The 19,568-nt window shown below is 47.0% G+C and overlaps 3 protein-coding genes across 3 annotated transcripts; 1 reads left to right on the top strand and 2 right to left on the bottom strand.

Annotated features, from left to right (window-relative positions):
* Positions 1-7,320: 7,320 nt before the first annotated feature.
* LOC147987573 (BTB/POZ domain-containing protein At1g50280-like) lies at positions 7,321-11,180 on the bottom strand. Its single transcript, XM_087545388.1, has 3 exons — positions 10,600-11,180; positions 9,294-10,496; positions 7,321-7,929 (listed from the first exon to the last, which is right to left on the bottom strand). Exons 1-3 carry the CDS (start codon positions 10,660-10,662, stop codon positions 7,552-7,554), a joined length of 1,644 nt encoding a protein of 547 aa, XP_087401514.1. The 5' UTR covers positions 10,663-11,180; the 3' UTR covers positions 7,321-7,551.
* Positions 11,181-11,526: 346 nt separating this feature from the next.
* LOC125519385 (uncharacterized) lies at positions 11,527-13,898 on the top strand. Its single transcript, XM_087545389.1, has 4 exons — positions 11,527-11,791; positions 11,895-12,041; positions 12,538-13,114; positions 13,627-13,898. The coding sequence occupies exons 1-4, from the start codon at positions 11,711-11,713 to the stop codon at positions 13,677-13,679; spliced, it is 858 nt and encodes a 285-aa protein (XP_087401515.1). The 5' UTR covers positions 11,527-11,710; the 3' UTR covers positions 13,680-13,898.
* Positions 13,899-15,930: 2,032 nt separating this feature from the next.
* Positions 15,931-19,088, bottom strand: LOC147987572 (uncharacterized). Its single transcript, XM_087542434.1, has 6 exons — positions 18,134-19,088; positions 17,820-18,034; positions 17,297-17,673; positions 16,959-17,104; positions 16,365-16,633; positions 15,931-16,014 (listed from the first exon to the last, which is right to left on the bottom strand). Exons 1-6 carry the CDS (start codon positions 19,086-19,088, stop codon positions 15,931-15,933), a joined length of 2,046 nt encoding a protein of 681 aa, XP_087398560.1.
* Between the last annotated feature and the right edge of the window lie 480 nt (positions 19,089-19,568).

Here is a 19,568-nt window from a genome sequence, read left to right as displayed (position 1 = left end):
CATCATATAGTTAGAAATTGTTTAGTGCCCTGTTTTGTCGGTTAGCACGCTCAAAAGGAATATCGTGGATGCCAGGAAAATCAAAGCAAAAAGGACAGACAAGAAAGTGGAGGAAGGTGATTAAAGGGGGGAAAACATGGAAAGCACCAGGCAATCCGACAGAAGGTAAACTCAAGCAAAGGCTACTAGCCTATCACTAGTACTCCATCCGTTCCATAATGTAAAATATTTTTCACACTAGTGCAGTGTCAAAAAAGTCTTACATTGTTGGCAATCGAGATCCTACTTGTGAAAATGGTGAGCGAATACAAAAGTAAAACTGATTTGATAGACCAATGACAACATGAAGCAAAAAGTGCACTGGAGTAAACGTGGCCAAATTAAAGTCAAAAGTTACGTCCCTGCATGAGAAAAAAAACATCTGTAATGTGGTGGAAGCGCAGCGAAGCAACCTTCAAACAGAAGAGAAGAGAACAATAAAATCAATTCAGATTTTTAGTTCAAGTACTGCTGAAAATACAGAGACCCAAGTACATAGATCCAGATGCATAGCAAAATTCAGCATGTTGTATGGATTGAGTTGGTGACTGCTGCCGAAAGAGATTCCCTCATGGTAATCTGACAGAATGAAAGGATAAGACAGGGATAAAGCATGCGAGTGTGTGGTGTGGCCTAGTGACAAGGTTTTCTTTCAGATCTGAACCGGTGGACCAAAAGCTTGCGCACAATGCAGAATTGCAGAGTGCATAAGGGACCAGATGCATAGCAAAGAAATTGCTCCACGCTCCATGAGACGAAAGTACAGTATGTTAAACAACTTCGGTCTTGCATATTGTATCATGTTAGGAGTAGTTAGAGTTGTAGAGATTATTATCTTTCTGTTTAAATCTCTCTCTCTCTTATCTCTACTCCCGTTTATCTCTCTTGCCTTGGGCAATACTTCCTGTACCAGATCGATACTTGGCAATATATACGTGAGGCCGACTCTCTCTGAGGGTTACGACGCCTAAACCATCTTTGACATGGTAATCAGAGCAGGCCTTTTCCAAACACATCTAGCTATCTTCCTTTAATCATCCCAGCCGCAACCTTCATCAACCTCAACCCTCTCAGCCGCCACATCAATCTCCCCAGCAAACAATGTCGTCTTCCACCTCCATCATGAACTCTGGCCTCACCAACAACACCTCCGAACCCCTCACCCGAACGAACTATGTCTTGTGGCGAGCACAAGCTCGTTCACGGATCATGGGCTCCGGGTTGTTTGGGTATCTTGACAAAACCATTGAGCAACCTTCCAAAACCCTCATGTCCAAGGACAAAGAAGGCAAGGATCAGATCTTGCCGAACCCCGCCTATACTCCCTGGCTTATCCAAGATCAGCAAATAGTCGCATACCTTCTTAGGAATCTCTTCAAGGAAGTGCTCGTTCAGGTAGCGTCGCTGGAAACTTCGCACGCGATCTGGACTGCCCTTGGGAACATGTTCGCTGCAGTTTCTCTCTCCCGCGCCAACAACATCAGGGTCGCCCTCACCAACGCCCAGAAGGGCTCTCAATCGGCGTCCACCTACTTCGGCCACATGCGAGCGCTCTCTGATGAACTCGCGGCAGCGGGCAAACCCATCGATGAGGGCGAGCTGATTTCCTTCATTGTTGCGGGCCTTGACATGGAATACCAGGCCATTGTCTCCGCCCTTGATGTCTCCCCCGTTCCTGTCACCGTTGATCAACTCTTCTCTCTTGTGTCCAATTATGACCAGAGGATGGAGATGTTTCATGGCACATGGTCCGGCGCGTTCAAGTCCTCGGCGAACTTTGCCTCTCGTGGTCGCCAGGGAAGGGGCGGCGGTGGAGGCTACCGCAACCAGCAGAAGGGCGGCGGTGGATCACGCAACGGCGGCGGCCACTACGGTGGCGGCGGCTACAGCGCCAACCCTAGCGGCGGCTATGGTATTGGCGGCGGCCATGGCCCTGGCGGCGGCGGCTATGGTCCTGGTGGTGGCGGCCACGGATTTGGTGGTGGCGGCTACTACTAGAACAACCAAGGAGGAGGCTACAATGGTGGCGGTGGCTACCAGAACCAAGGCAACTCCAATCGGGGCAACTCCAACAACAACAGAAACCGTCCCCCCTTTCAAGGCTATGATGGCTATGAGGGGAGATGCCAAATTTGTAAGAAAACAAATCACTTAGCCAAAGATTGTGATTGGCGTTATGCCGATAACACTTCCCAAAAGAAAAAGGTTGCAGCTGTAGTTGATACTTCATATGGTGTTGACACAAACTGGTACATGGACACGGGTGCGACAAACCACATCACCGGAGAGTTGGAGAAACTGACGATGCATGAAAAGTACCGTGGTCATGATCAAGTCTACACCGCCTCTAATGGTCCAGGTATGGAGATAAGTCATGTTGGTCAATCAATTATCAAAACCCCACACAAAAATCTAGTTCTAAAAGAAATCTTGCATGCTCCAAATGCTTCCAAAAATCTTCTTTCTGTGCACCGCATTGCTCTTGACAACAATGTGTTTCTAGAATTTCACCCTTTTTTCTTTTTGATCAAGGATCAGGTCACGAAGAGAGTTCTCCATAGGGGTCTTTGCATTGAAGGGCTCTATTCATTGCTTCCCAAGTATTGGCAGTTTAATAAACAAGTGTATGGTGCCATCAAGCTTTCTGCTGAAAGATGGCACAGTCGATTAGGCCATCCGTCTTTTGCTACTGTTCATCAAATTCTTAGTAGAAATAAACTCCCAGTTGTTGGTGAGCGAAATTCTGAAACTATTTGTGATTCATGTCAAAGAGCAAAAAGTCATCAATTACCTTATCCTGTTTCTTCTAGTGTGTCTACCAAGCCTTTGCAGCTTATTTTTTCTGATGTTTGGGGTCCTGCACCCACCTCTGTTGGTAGACATTCTTACTATGTTAGCTTTGTTGATGACTATAGCAAATACACCTGGATCTATCTACTTAAAAAATGTTCTGATGTGTTTCAAGTTTTTCATAACTTTCAAACACTTGTTGAACGTAAATTTGATAGCAAAATTCTTGCCATGCAATCATATTGGGGTGGAGAATATGAGAAGTTAAATTCTTTTTTCCAACAAATCGGCATATCTCATCATGTATCTTGTCCTCATGCTCATCAACAGAATGGTTCCGCAGAACGCAAACATAGGCATATTGTTGAAGTAGGGTTAGCCCTTCTCGCTTCTGCCTCTATGCCACTCAAATTTTGGGATGAAGCGTTTCTTACCGCTGTCCATCTCATTAATATGTGTCCTAGCCGTGTCATCCAAAATGAAACCCCCACCGAACGTCTCTTGCATATCACACCTGACTACACTACACTTCACGTTTTTGGCTGTGCATATTGGCCTAATCTTCGCCCCTATAATCCTCGCAAACTCATGTTTCGTTCCAAATAATGTGTGTTCCTCGGTTACAGTGCACAGCACAAAGGCGTCAAGTGTCTTGATGTGTCTACGGGGTGTGTTTATATATCTCGTGATGTTGTGTTCGACGAAACTCAGCTTCCCTTTGAAAAACTCCATCCCAATGCCGGTGCTCTCCTTAGACAAGAAATACTTCTACTTCCAACACATCTTACCAACGATGATTCCAGTGGTGATGATAATTGTATTGATTCAACTGTTATGACTAATCCTCCTAATCTGTCCCTTGAGCATGTTTCTGCAGAACAAACGGACCACAAAACGGTGCAACACCGAGTCCAAACCATGCAGAAAATACTGTAGCGAGGCGCCCTACAGTAGCCATGCAGGATTTGGTGCAATCCCCCTTGGGATCGGTGCGTCCGACCGCTGCTGAGCCGACCGCATTCTCTCCGGGATCCCCGCCCTGCCAGCTGGTGCGCGACAACACGCTGTCTCCGCCCGAGCCGGCCGCCTCGCGCCAACCCGCGTCGGTCCCGCGGCCTGCGTCCCATGCGCCTGGCCACGCGGATGAGCTGGCCCAATCAACGCCTGGGGCGCAGCTGCCCGGTCGCTATGCGCCGGTTCCGCATGTCTATGCCAGGTGGACCCCGCGCCCCTCATCATCACTTGACGCGGGCTTCGCTCCCGATCCGGCTGGTACACCCGGATCTTCTGTGGCGGTCCCTTCTTCTTCAGCTGCACGTTCGCCCGCAGAGGATCCAGCGGGCATCGGGGGCAGTTCTGCTACTGCCACCTCGGGATCGTCAGCGGACTCCACGGCTGAACCACCTGGTCCGGTGCAGCAACAACAGGTGGTTGGATCTTCTGTGAACGTGGATTTCTCTACAGCCACACAGCCGCGCACTCGACTCCGAAGTGGTACAATTCAGCCAGTAAATTACAAGGTGAAATTTGGTTTGGCTGCTTCTTCAGGAGAGCCCCACACTGTTCATGATGCACTTGCTAACCCCACGTGGAAGAAGGCCATGGAGGAAGAATTTCATGCTCTTCGCAAAAACAAAACTTGGCACCTAGTTCCTTCTCAACAAGGTAAAAATGTTATTGATTGTAAATGGGTGTTCAAGATTAAAAAGAGGTCTGATGGCACTGTGGATCGTTGCAAAGCTAGACTTGTTGCAAAAGGTTTTAAACAGAGGTATGGCATAGACTATGAGGATACTTTTAGTCCTGTTGTTAAGGCTGCAACTATTCGTCTTGTTCTGTCTATTGCTGTGTCCAGAGGATGGAGTCTCAGGCAGCTAGATGTGCAGAATGCGTTTCTTCATGGTGTTCTGGAAGAGGAAGTTTATATGAAGCAACCTCCTGGGTTTGAAGACAAGAACAAACCGTTTCATGTGTGCAGGCTTGATAAGTCTCTCTATGGACTGAAACAAGCTCCCAGGGCATGGTATTCTCGTTTGAGTTCGAAATTACAGCAACTTGGTTTCGTTCCCTCAAAATCAGATACATCATTATTTATTTATAACAAGTCCAACACATCCATATTTGTGCTCATATATGTTGGTGATATTATTGTTACAAGCTCCTCACATGAAGCTGTGACAGCTCTATTGAAGGATATGAACTTAGAATTTGCTCTTAAGGATCTAGGTGACTTGCATTTCTTCCTTGGTATTGAAGTTAAAAGAAACAAAGAAGGTGGTCTACATTTGTCTCAGAAAAATATGCAGCTGATTTGCTGACTAGAGTAGGTTTGCAGGGTTGTAAACCATCACCAACACCACTATCTAGTTCAGAAAAGTTATCCCTTATAGAAGGTGAACTCTTGAATTAAGAGGATGGTACCAAGTACAGGAGCATGGTAGGTGCACTTCAGTATTTGACTCTCACCAGGCCTGCTATTTCATTTGCAGTCAATAAAGTCTGTCAGTTTCTTCATGCACCAAACACAGCTCATTGGACTGCTGCCAAGCGCATACTGAGATACATAAGAAACACCTTGAGTACTGGACTGACTTTTAGTAAGTCATCATCTACCCTAGTCAGTGCTTTTTTCTGATTCTGACTGGGCAGGCTGCTTAGATGATAGAAGGTCTACAGGTGGTTTTGTAGTTTTATTTGGTCCTAACTTAATTTCATGGTGTGCAAAGAAACAGGCTACAGTCTCAAGGTCAAGTACTGAAGCAGAGTATAAGGCACTTGCTAATGCCACAACAGAAATTATCTGGGTAAAGTCACTCCTTAAAGAGCTTGGTATACAACACACACAAACACCTTGTCTATGGTGTGATAATCTTGGTGCCACATATTTGTCTGCTAATCCTGTCTTTCATGCTAGAACCAAACATATTGAGATTGATTATCACTTTGTGAGGGAAAGGGTTGCTAGCAAGGAATTGGACATTCGTTTTGTTCACTCCAAGGATCAGGTTGCAGATGGCTTCACAAAGGCTTTGCCCACAAGACCGTTTGAAGAGTTCAAGCGTAATCTTAACTTGCGCAGTTCAGATTAAGGGGGGATGTTAAACAACTTCGGTCTTGCATATTGTATCACGTTAGGAGTAGTTAGAGTTGTAGAGATTATTATCTTTCTGTTTAAATCTCTCTCTCTCTCTCTCACTTATCTCTACTCCCGTGTATCTCTCTTGCCTTGGGCAATACTCCCTGTACCAGATCGATACTTGACAATATATACGTGAGGCCGACTCTCTCAGAGGGTTACGACGCCTAAACCATCTTTGACACAGTACTAGACAATCCTTCTAACCATCATTAGCATCTCATCTTAGTACTATGAAACTCTATTCAGTTGCTTTGCAAAAGTCTTGGTTTAATCAATCATCTTAGCACCATCATACGACCATCATAGTCCGACAGAATATTCCCTGTGTGTCCTTAACCTCCCAGTAATCATCTCCCCAATCATCACGACTGGACCTTTGTTTTTGTTCTGCCGAGAAATTGATTTCAATCATCCACACAGTACTGCGTGTTTCTGAATCGATTTCTTTTCTTTTCTGAAAACGTAATCCAACAGCACACGATGCTCTAGTTACCTCCTTAACCTCCCATGCTAAATCAGCATGACTATGTCCATGTGTGCTCCGAAACATTGTTGCATACGAATTCAGTTTCAAATTTCAACTGCCAATATTTTAAATCCGAATTAATTTTTTATATCTAAATTCAGTTGAACATTTGAAATTTTTGAAGAAAAATTACTTAGCGCAGGTACACAGTATGGCGCTATGTATGATGATGGTTCTGTCTCTGTGTATGTTATGCTTCACAATCCTATGCATAGGAGCAAGATCTCTGCGACGGTCGTTTGTATTGAGTTATGGGCAATTTGGTTGCACTAATTTATGAACAACTGGGTTATGTATACTGTCATATACTGTAATTAAATCCGTTAAAATCTTATATGTTCCTTGTTGTCTCATAATCACAAATTTACATTAATTAAAAATCATCAAGTCATATCCTTTATCTTTTGTATTTTCCTAGTTTTAGGCAAACCGAAAGTACTATATATGCTTGTACTCACATGTAAGCATTCGCCTATATGCCTAATACTTTTGATTGTATTCTTTGACATATAGGCGAATGCTTACCACATAAAATTCAATTTAGTAAACAACTATTTTCTTGTTTGCTAAGGATCCTATTCAATCGTTTTTGGAATATAAATCAACATAGAGACGCTATGACGTGGTACCACCGTATGGTGGGCCTTTAAGCTCATCATGTCGTTCAAGTCTAGTATTCGATTAATTAGATGGATAATGAGAAAAAATTGATATGGTAATTGTTTAGAACATCTGATGCATAAATCAGCTAATATAATTCAAAAGTTAAACTTCACAACATATATTGTAATTAAAGTTTGGACACTTTTTTTTGGAGAAATTAAAGTTTGATTTTCCGAAATGGTCTTATTCATTTCAACTTTTTAATCACATGTACATTATTTTAGGCAAAAGAAAGTATAACCCGTGTCACTCACAATCAGCAATCAACAAGGCACAAGCCAAAAATATCAACGCAGCAAAAACAACTGTACAAAAAGATAAAGAGGGAGAAAAGAGGCAAGAGCCTCACCCCCAAAAAAGGAAATCCTTGCTCATTTTTTCCATTAGCCAGCTGCTAGCACATCCAAGGCAAGCCCCTACCACCCAATGCCTTGTTGCCCTTGGCCGCAGCCCGGGGTGACAACCTCGTCTTCCCTCTCATTTCTTTGCACACCATCTCCAGCTCCGCCACCCGGCCTTGCATCCGCCGTAGGTTCATCCTCAGCGTCTCCTTCTCCTTCTCGTCATCCGACACAACCCGCTTCGGTGTAGGCGACGACAAGGGGTTCTGGAGCGAATTGGGTGGCCGCTGCAAGGACAATGCTTGCACGGCGATCCTCGGTGGGATCCGCCGGTTCCTCGCCAGGTCCTTGCACGCCTCGAGGGTCAGCTTCTCGTAGTTGAGGCACCGGCACAACGTCGCGCGCTCCTCGACGGTCAGCTCCGCGTGAGACTGCGTACATTCACAAAGATACAAACATTACACTCTCTCTCCGTAACAAGATATACAATGATGCAGTTGTTTTAGATGCATCTTCCGGGTTTTTTTTCATCTTAGTATGTCATTTGAAAATTGGAAAATTGCAGTCATAAAATGTTTCTAGGTCCTCTTATCATATTTCAGAATTTACAGTCGGTACATTACATACGCTACGTCAAATTCGGTAACTAAGAGCTTATACAAAACTTATCGGCGTTTGATGAACAGAGCTTTATAGGTTCCGTACCGGTGGCTAGCTAGTGCACGGAATGCCGTGGGCGAGAGGGAAACTAAAGCAGAAAGAGCAGACAAAAAGGGGAGGAAGGTGGTTAACTAAAGGAAGAGAACATAGGAAGCACACCAAAAGCAATCTGGCAGAAGGTATACTCAGACAAACAAAGGCTAACAGTACTACCTATCACCAGTAACAACACAAAGCCGAAATCTCAGTTCTGAAATGATTGGAGCTCTTCATTTGAAACCCTTCATTTGAAACAGAGCAAGGTGCTGGCAAACATGTGTTGTAACTTGGTGAAAGCAGAGCCAAAGTTCAGAGATGTTGCAAGTGCTAGTTCTCTGAAGCAAGTGCAGTACTTCAGACAGAGATGAAATTTTCTGCGTGTTGAATGGATTGACTGGGTGACTGAATGGACGAGAGGATAAGGCATGATGGATAATAAAGCGGACATGGGTACTTAACTTAGTGTGGTCTCCGGTGACAAGGTTTCGAGATCTCATCTGATGGGCCAAAAAGGGCCAAAGCAAAGAAAATTGCTTCCATACTCCATGACCCAAAAGCGCTACACAGTCCATCACTATCAGGCCCCCCATGGTGAGGTGATCATAGTGCTGCTACCAAACTCTATTCGGCTGCTTTGCAAAAGACCTCGAGTAGCTAATTCCATCAACTCTATTTTCAAGACTGTATTTCTGCAACATTTTGGAGACTCTAGGTGAACATTATCATCATATCAGCTCTCCCTCTGTCGATGGCCTCATAATAAAATGAGAAAATGTGCACAGTGCCAGGTGAAAATCGACCTGCACTAGCTGCCGTCTCTCATCACCATGGAGAAAAAAAAAAGTACTGCCATGGCAGAGATTCTGAATTTTTCATGATTGGCCTATCATTAACTATACCTCAACTCCATCAACCTTTTCCTAACCTCTCCATAATCATGTCCTAAATCATCTTGAGTACTACTACTACCTATGATCCGATTTTTTTTCTCTCTCGAGAAATCGGTTTCAACTACGAACCGCATGATTTGAAAATTTGAATCGAATTTTCGGAATAAACAGTCGAACATTTGAAAATTTGAAGAAACGGTTCTTACCTCCAGGTAGATGTCCAGCGCCCTGTACACACCGTCATAGCAGTCCCTGGCGGAGTCCGGCAGGCTCTCGGCGACGGCGAGGAACCGGGACACCCGCAGCCCCTGGTCCGGCGAGATCTCCGCCAGGTACTTGTCCACCAGCCTCCCCGCCTTCCTCATCCTCTGCGACGACGACGGCGAGCCGTCCTCCTCCACGGAGCTCACGAACACCCTCACGAGCCGCATGACCAGGCTCACGTCGTACACACCGCCGCCGTCGCCGGACACGAGGAGGTCGTCGAGCGTGGCCTGGTCCAGGATCCGCCCCACCAGCGTCTCCAGCCTGCGCCTGCACTCCCTCCTCAGCCCCGCTGCCGACACGGTCCGCAGCGCCGAGAAGAGGCCGCGGCAGGAGAACGCCGTGCCGCCGCCGGCCAGCGCCACGCCGTGCACGGCCGTGTCGGCCAGGCCGGCGAGGGCGCTGCCGCCCGAGTCGTCGGACTTGCGGAGCGTGGCGGCGCGGCGGAGGTAGTGCAGCAGGAACCGCGTCAGCGTCAGGTTCCTGTTGTCGGCGCCGTAGCAGCCGAGCAGTTTCATGGCCTTCTCGACGGTCGGCGGGGACAGCGACGCCACGTCGTCGTACCACCACTCCCGGCCGCCGCTCAGGCACGACGGCTTCACCGACTCCGGCGTCTTGGCCGCGGACGACGGGCGGCCGCCGACCGTGTCCTGCGAGGAGGACGAGCACGTCGACGACGTGGAGCAGTTAGACTTGGGCGTCTCCGCGCCCGCGTCGATCCTGGAGAACAGAGCGGAGAGGAGCTTCTCTTGGAGCCCCGCCCCCGAGGCGTCGGCGGCAAAGGACTCGCAGGACTTGACGGCGGCGAGAAGGTCGGCCCACGTCCAGTAGCAGAGCCCGTCGTCCACGAAGGCCTCGGCCTGTGCGAGGAGGTTGCCGGCGCGCACCTCCTCCGTCATCTCCAAGAACGCCGCGGCGCAGTGCAGGAGCGGGACGTCGGCGGGGCGGAGCGGCGGGAGGCGGCCATCGCCGTAGCAGAAGCGCGCCACGAGCTCGAACCCCTCGCCGCCTCCCGGGAAGCCATCGAGCTCGATGGACATCAACGCCTCCGCCCCTCCTCTGCCCGGCCTCACCCTCGTCATCTTCCCCTTCTTCTCCCGCGCCGCCATCGCCCTCAGCCGCCCAGAGAAGGCGCACACGACGCTCTGTTATAACCAACCAATCAGTCAACCAAACTGCAACAGTCAGAATTTCCTACAATCGAGAAACGAGACATGTTTTCTTGATCGATGCGACACCGACGTATACCTGGTGGAGAAGGAGCGTGTGGCGGCCATTGACGCGCACCTTGAGGTCACAGGCGTCGTCCATGGTGCTCGACGTGGGAGACAGCAAACTACCAATGGAAGCAACGGACGTCGCACCCGGAGAAGCGAAGCGAAGTGGAGCGGTACAAGATATCTTGGGAGGCGAGGGCCGAGAAGATTTGCTTCCTCAGTTCAGCTACGAGTCACAGGCACACAGTGGCACTCGCCGCTCGCCGGTGCGACATGTGCATGTGTCCCAGTGGAAGGGAAATCTACGGAGCGGCTCATGATTCCCAGCAAGAAAACAAACCGGCGTTTTGGCCTTGGTAGGCTCCGTGTTCTCTGAACTCTTTATAGTGCCGGTGTTGGCCGGGCTCGTCAGAGATCGGAGATCAGAGTGGTGGTGATTGAGGTAGCAATTGATTGAGGGGAAAAGAGGACGCCCTGCCTTCTGAGCGCACTAGAGCAAGCATACAAAATGTCACCCCAGAGCAGAGCTTGCTCTGTTGTGAATGATGAGTGAATCCAATACAACAGTGGCACTGTGTGGGCTCAACTTTAGCACTGTGCAGGGAGATGCTTCACAGGTAATTTTCAGGATCTGCGTGGGCGGGCATCGGTCGACTGATGACTTTGCCACTGCAGCTTCACATCTGAGCAATGCAGGCGTGCATGCATGCCACGGGATCGTCCTCGGCCGTCTTGCGCCGGTTCATAACTTTTCTACTACTAATCTGGCCTGGAGAGAGTTAATTGCACAGAAGTACCACAATTCGGACATCACATGCAGTTTGGTACCATGATTGCTAATTTTTTCGTGTCAGTACCAACATTGATCTAAGTTTTTGCAAATTAGGCTAAAATGCGTATTTATACGTATTGACGCCCGATCCGACAGCTCGGGCCCACCCGTCAGGTGCCACGCTGGCCAATCGACGTGTGCCCGCGCGCTGACTAGGACGAGCCGGTGCGCTGCTGCTCTCCAACCTGGTCCGGTCGCACCAGCTCCAGCCCGGCCGCACCATTCCCCTCCCCTCCTCCTCCTCGCTCGTTTCCTCCGTCGCCGCCGCCCGCGTCCCGACTACCGGCCGCCGCACCGCCCCGCCGACGCCATGGTTTTGGAGGACGAAAGCAGCGACGACCATTCTAGCCTCCCGTACATGCAGTCTTCCTCCACAGACGGTCTCAGCGAGGTCAGTACAGGGTTAGGGTTAGGGTTTCAGATTTGGGATTTCTTGATTTGGTTGATATCGCTAGGTTTTGATTTGGCCATTGTCTTTGTGCGAGCTTCTGCAGGTCCCTTTCAGCATTGAAGATCCAGATTACAAGGGGCTTGAGCTGGATGTGATGTCTCCATGTGAGAAGCACGGCATGGCATCTGAGAGGCTTGTTGCCTTTGAAGGAACAGACACAGGCATGAGGTTTTTAGCATGTGCACAGCCGGTATGGATTGTAGGATTGTAGGCATACTGATTTTTTTCCTTACTTGGTCAGTGCCATATTGAACTCTGTTTGCTGGAGTACTCTGCTTGCTGTCAACATTTTGGTTCATAGTGGTTAGAGTAGCTTATTTAGGTCAAGCATGAGTATATTTTGCTGGAGTACAATGGCATAGTAATTTATGTTAATAGTAATTTAGGTCAAGCATGAGTATATTTTTTCTTACTCAAGTGGCTGCTCCTCTTGTTAAATGTAGTGGTCTGGTGCTAACATAGTAATTTATGTTAATAGTGGTAGTAGAGTAGCTTACAAATATTTGAACACTCCTTGATATGAACAGTACAGTAACTAAACTAGTCAGTCAGCTACTCAAGTGGCTGCTCCTCTTGTTAAATGTAGTGGTCTGATGCTAAATTTAGACATTCTTTTTGGAAACTGCAGTGATTTTGTGTAATTACTTGATGTATGAACTGTTTTGTTGTTGTTGTTGTTTTTGCAGGAAGGTAGCAATTGTGGCTTTGTTGAATGGGTTGATCACCAGTGGCCCCCAACAATGCAGAATGCATTGTTGAAGCTATGGGCAATGGTTGAAGATGCCAAAAGTGCTAGGGTGAATGACAATCTTGAAAGTTCTTTCACTATCCACCATCTGACAGAAGAGAACAACAACCTGGAGGCCAACTATGACAAGCTAGTCCAAGATGTGCATCAGCTTATGAGCTTCCAGGAGGATAGGGTGGTGGATTTCAGACATCTGCAGTCTGCCATTACATATCAGCATGAATGCAGAAGTGAACTGGTGGCTGATATGAATGCAAAGATGGTAAAGAAAGATGCAGAGTTTGAGAAGTTTAAGCAGAATTATGATGTGCTACTGAACCTGACAAGAGCTCAAGCTACAGTCATCCAGAACCTGAAGTTGAAGCATATTACTGATAAGCAATTGCTTACTGAAGCTAAGATGAACTTGGAGTTGAAGAATGCAGAGCTCACAAAGTCTGAGGAGAAGCTCACCCAAGATAAGCTAGAGTTGAAGTTTCAGGTTGCTGATTTGCTCAAAGGAAAGGAAAAGCATGGTGAAGAGAAGGGGAAGCTAGAGCTTCAGATGGTTGATTAAGGGCCTGTTCGGCAACGCTCCAGCTCCCAGATTCTTGAACTCCATGCATGAAGTTGAGCCGAACGCTTTAGCTCCAGGAAGCTGGAATAGAGAAGCTGGCGGCCCGTCTCAGTGTAAAAAGGATGGAGTTTGGGAAGCTGCCTCTTTCCAGATCCGTGAAAACAATGAAGTTGAAGTTGAGGCAAATTACACAGGATTGCCACCGCCAAGTGACATCCAGCATACCGTTTTGATTTTCTATCGCTAACTCTCTCGCGCGCACGTTGGCTATTGGCTTTGGGCCTTGCCAATCCATCTAAGTTGGGCTAATTGCTAATCAAATGGCCTGTCAGACCCGTGCCTAACCACGAAAACCGGAAGTTGCGTGCCGAACGCTTTCCATAGCGCCAGCTAAAGTGAGAAGCCATAGGAGAAGTTGAATCTAGGAAGTTTTGGAGAAGCTGGGCACTTTCAGAACACGCCCTAAGGCAGAGGAGAAGCTGAAGGAGAAGATCAAGGGGATCCAGGCCATCTTAGAGAAGTGAAGAAAATGAATATGAGAGTAGTGGGCAATGCTGACCTTTTGGGCATGATGGTTGTGTAGTGTATGGCTCTACTAAATGTGAACTTCTCTAAGATGAACTATGGCTGTGTATGTATGTAGTAGATATGCTTTTCATCCTTTTGTGAGAAAAGGATGAACTATGCATCTAAACTCCACTATGTATTGTGAACAATGGTTGTGTACTTTATAATATGTTGAACTGTAGTAAGTATTGTGTGTTATGTGTGTTATGTTTGCTGGATCAGATATTCTGTGTTATGTTTGCTAGACTTCAGATTATGATTTCTCATGCACTAGGTTTTGATGATTATGTTAGCATTGGAAGACTATTTGATGGTTATGTTAGCACTGGATTATTAGATGGTTATGTTATATCATGCATTGGAAGCCTATGTTTAGGTGGCTCTGTCGACCCCGAGTCACCGTAAACCCTAATGGTTAGGTTTAGGTGGCTCCGTCGACCCCGAGTCACCATAAACCCTAATGGTTAGGTTTAGGTGGCTCCATCGACCCCGAGTCACCGTAAACCCTAATGGTTAGGTTTAGGTGGCTCCGTCGACCCCGAGTCACCATAAACCCTAATGGTTAGGTTTAGGTGGCTCCCTCGACCCCGAGTCACCGTAAACCCTAATGGTTAGGTTTAGGTGGCTCCGTCGACCCCGAGTCACCGTAAACCCTAATGGTTAGGTTTAGGTGGCTCCGTCGACCCCGAGTCACCGTAAACCCTAACGGTTAGGTTTAGGTGGCTCTGTCGACCCCGAGTCACCGTAAACCCTAATGGTTAGTCTTAGGTGGCTCCGTCGACCCCGAGTCACCGTAAACCCTAATGGTTAGGCTTAGGTGGCTTCATCGACCCCGAGTCACCGTAAACCCTAATGGTTAGGCTTAGGTGGCTCCGTCGACCCCGAGTCACCGTAAACCCTAATGGTTAGGCTTAGGTGGCTCCGTCGACCCCGAGTCACCGTAAACCCTAATGGTTAGGCTTAGGTGGCTCCGTCGACCCCGAATCACTGTAAACCCTAATGGTTAGGCTTAAGTGGCTCCGTCGACCCCGAGTCACCGTAAACCCTAATGGTTAGGCTTAGGTGGCTTCCTCGACCCCGAGTCACCGTAAACCCTAATGGTTAGGCTTAGGTGGCTTCCTCGACCCCGAGTCACCGTAAACCCTAATGGTTAGGCTTAGGTGGCTTCCTCGACCCCGAGTCACCGTAAACCCTAATGGTTAGGCTTAGGTGGCTTCCTCGACCCCGAGTCACCGTAAACCCTAATGGTTAGGCTTAGGTGGCTCCGTCGACCCCGAATAACCGTAAACCCTAATGGTTAGGCTTAGGTGGCTCCGTCGACCCCGAGTCACCATAAACCCTAATGGTTAGGCTTAGGTGGCTTCCTCGACCCCGAGTCACCGTAAACCCTAATGTTTAGGTTTAGGTGGCTCCGTCGACCCTGAGTCACCGTAAACCCTAATGGTTAGGTTTAGGTGGCTCTGTCGACCCCGAGTCACCGTAAACCCTAATGGTTAGTCTTAGGTGGCTCCGTCGACCCCGAGTCACCGTAAACCCTAATGGTTAGGCTTAGGTGGCTTCATCGACCCCGAGTCACCGTAAACCCTAATGGTTAGGCTTAGGTGGCTCCGTCGACCCTGAGTCACCGTAAACCCTAATGGTTAGGCTTAGGTGGCTCCGTCCCCGAGTCACCGTAAACCCTAATGGTTAGGCTTAGGTGGCTCCGTCGACCCCGAATCACCGTAAACCCTAATGGTTAGGCTTAGGTGGCTCCGTCGACCCCGAGTCACCGTAAACCCTAATGGTTAGGTTTAGGTGGCTTCCTCGACCCCGAGTCACCGTAAACCCTAATGGTTAGGCTTAGGTGGCTTCCTCGACCCCGAGTCACCGTAAACCCTAATGGTTAGGCTTAGGTGGCTTCCTCGACCCCGAGTCACCGTAAACCCTAATGGTTAGGCTTAGGTGGCTTCCTCGACCCCGAGTCACCGTAAACCCTAATGGTTAGGCTTAGGTGGCTCCGTCGACCCCGAATCACCGTAAACCCTAATGGTTAGGCTTAGTGGCTCCGTCGACCCCGAGTCACCGTAAACCCTAATGGTTAGGCTTAGGTGGCTCCGTCGACCCCGAATCACCGTAAACCCTAATGGTTAGGCTTAGGTGGCTCCGTCGACCCCGAGTCACCGTGCTTCATTAAGCCTCCATACTTCATCACGCAGATCCCCAATGAGCTCACTCCAGAATGTGGGCAATTTCACCATGCTGACATGCAACAGATAGCAGCAGTATTGGTACTAATTTGTCACAAGTAACTGCCTAAAGTTCAACATTCAGAAAACCACCTAAAGTTCAACATTCAGAAAACCACCTAAAGGTGAACATTCAGATAACCACCTAAAGTTCAACATTCAGATAATCACCTAAAGTTCAACCACATATCCAGTAGCAAGTTCTACATATCCAGTACTCCACCTCAAGTTCAACATTACAAGCATCAAGTTCAACATTACTAGAGTACTCCACCAGTACTCCACCTCAAGCATCAAGTTCAACCAAAATAACACCACAGTATTTCACATTACATGGCTCCTCCTCCTCCCATGCTAGCATTGAAGTAGGACATCCATCCAGTGTGTGTGCCATCAGTAGGAATGCCAGCATATTGCCTGGGAGCACCTCTTCCAGCTCTTCCTCTGCCTCTGCCAGCTCCTCTTCCAGATGGTGGTGGTGTAGTAGAAGTAGCACCAGCTCCTCTGCCAGCTCCCCTTCCTCTTCCAGATGGTGGTGTTGTAGTAGAAGTAACACCAGCTCCTCTGCCAGCTCCTCTTCTTCCAGATGATGGTGGTGTAGGAGCAGAAGCAGCAGGTCTTGGCTGTCTTGCTGTTGGTGCAGTAGAAGGACCAGCAGCTCTTGGCTGTGAGGTACTTGGAGTAGCCTTGCAAAGAAAAGGAAACAATTAATAATGCTAGAAAGAAATGTACAAGAAAGAAAACATTAGTATATTTCAAGGTGAAAAATTATTACCACATGCTTATTCTTCCTCAAAGCTAGCTCAGGCATCAACTGTTTAAGACAGTTTGTGTACCTATGCCCTTGGAGACCACAATTGCCACATGTTATGGTCCCCATTCTTGAAGTTTCTTTTGGCTTTGGTACTTCAAATTTGCCCCTGATCCTCTTTTCTTTCCTTCTTCCTCTCTTGATTTTGAATGCAGGTGGTTCTATGTCTGGACCAGGGGTCCTTGTCCAATCATGCTCACCAGGCACAGGAAAGATAATTGGTTCATAAGCTGCAGCATAAAAATCTTTCTTCAAGAATTTGCTGACATAATCCTCTGGTTTCCTTTTAGCCTTGTTTATTGCAGAGATGGCATGATTGCAAGGTATGCCACTAAGGTCCCACTTCCTGCATCCACATGTCTGAAGTTCCAGGTTGACAGCATGTCTTTGTTGCCCACTTGTAACTTGCCATAAGTTGACCCCTGCCTGTATTGGCTTGCAGTATCTGGCCCTCTCCTTCTCAGCCTCTAGCTTCTCACTTTAATGAGGTGTTATCTCCCATCTTGCTTCCTTAACACTCTCTCTCTTCATGTGCCACCTCACCATCTGCTTATCTTTTATCCCATCACACATTGTCCTTATAGGTTTTCTCCTAACATCTAGAATGTACTTGTTGAACACCTCAGACAAGTTGTTCACTACCAAGTCAGTCTTGCAGTTTGTGTCAAATGCATGCCTTGCCCATGTCTTTTTTGGTATTGCAGTAAGCCACTCCCAAGCTTCCTCACTTTCAGCTCTAAGATCATTCATTGCAATATTAAATTTGTGTTCATTGTAGGCATAGCTAGCATTATCCATGCACTTCTTAAGATCTTCACCCCTAAACCCAGCATTTTGGAAATTTGCATATATATGTCTAAGGCAGAACCTTTGGTTGCAATTTGGAAACACAGCATTCACTGCATACAGTAACCCCTGACACAAACAATATAACAAGTCTAAGCTACATCCTAAAGAAATATGCACCAATGAATTAAATATGCATTCTAATCTACTATAAACACTTGTGCAAAACATAATGAAACTCTAAGCTAATGTAAACACTTCTGCAAAACACATACCTTTTGTCTATCTGACATTATAGTATAAGGTCCAAACTTGCCCACTTCTCCCCCTAGGCAAATTTTCAGTTGGTGTAGAAACCAACACCAACTAGCTTTGTCCTCTTGTCCAACTATGCCAAATGCCAGTGGATATATGTTGTTGTTGCCATCTCTACCAGTGGCAGCAAGGAGTTGAGCACCTGTAGTGAGCTTAATGAAGCACCCATCAACACCTGCATAATCAACATTTCCAAACATTAAATACATTCAAGTGAGAAACAAAATGTAGTACTCTACAATATGTAAATGGTGCACAAGGTTTAGGAACTAACCAATGAATGGCCTACACCCATTGAGAAACCCCTCCCTTGCTCCATTCATGCAAAAGAACATGCCATGGAATCTTGGGCCTGGGTGGGGTATTCTTGCAGTTGGTGTTGGAGTAACAGTAGTGACTATTACTCTGCTCCCAGGGTTTGTGTCCATGACAGTCTGAGCATAGTCTTTAAGCCTAGGATATTGCTTCTTGTGATCTCCTAACACAGCTTCAATAGCTATGTTCTTTGCCCTATATGCCATGCACTTGGGCACATCTACACCATATTTTTCATTGCATGCATCAATTATAGTCTGAATACCAGTAGTTATATCAGATCTAAAGAGATGCTCATATTTCTGTGCTAGCCACTTAGCACTAACCCTGGTGGTCTCTGTGGTACTAGGGCAAGTGTGTTCTAGTCTCATCTTCTTAATTACAAAGGTTTTCTCCCCTTTTATAACTGCTGCCACCATTAAGAAGTGGCATTGTTTATCTGTACACTCAACAATTATCCTCTGATCTGAATTCCTGTGATACCTGAAATTCCTGGCCTGGGTGATGTGCAAATTCAACAAAGCATCTCTGAATTGATGCTGATCCCTAAAACACAACTTCATACACAGTTGCTCATGTGGTTGCTCCAATTTCTCATTATACCACTTCCTAGCAGGCCTTTTCTTTGCCCTACTCTTCCTTTTATTTGGTAGGACAAAAGAGAGTGGCTCAAAACCATCATCATCACTCTCCCTCAACAATCCCTTCTCTTCTTCATCTGATGATGGTCTGAAATCAGGTTCAACCTCTGGTAGCTCACTACAATGTGACCTAGTGGTTGGGCCTCTTCTAACTAGCAGCTTCTGCTTCTTCTTTACAGGTTCAACTATAGTTTCTTCTTCTTGTTCAAAAGTCCTATCTTGTTCTACCTCAAATGGGTCCTCAACTTCAGTGTCACCCTCATAATGCAGCATTTCTTCCTCTTCTGATTGATCATCATCTCATTCTTCCTCTTGTGCTTCTAGCTCTCTCTGTCTCTTTCCCTCTTCCACCTCTACATCTTCATCATCAACCATGTAATTAGGGTCACTTCCAATTTGACCATCCTCATCAGAGGCATCACTGTCCTCATAAGCCTCAAATCCTTGATATCCCTCTTCTTCTTCTTCCAAAACTGCTTTCAACTTGTCTGTTGCATTTTTGCTTTCTTGTGTGCAAACACCAGCAGGACCAGGAGGGTGATGTGTGATACATTGACTGTCAAAGACTACTCCTTCCTTATCAACAGCTAAGATTGGAGGCTCACTAAGATCATAAAAATAGGCTCTTGGTACACCACAGTGGACAAGTCTGGATTTTCTAGATGCTGCCTCTCAAAATCAGTATCAGGGGGTGGACAAGCCCTGACTAGCAAATTAAGCACCAATTTGTCCTGGATCTTCCTCTTTATCATC

This window comes from Triticum urartu, chromosome 2A (assembly GCF_056163025.1).
Source record: "Triticum urartu cultivar PI428250 chromosome 2A, HENAU_Tu73, whole genome shotgun sequence".
Lineage (NCBI taxonomy): Eukaryota > Viridiplantae > Streptophyta > Magnoliopsida > Poales > Poaceae > Triticum > Triticum urartu.
The sequence above is the reverse complement of the archived record's forward strand: the minus strand, read 5'-3'. Positions and strand labels throughout refer to the sequence as shown.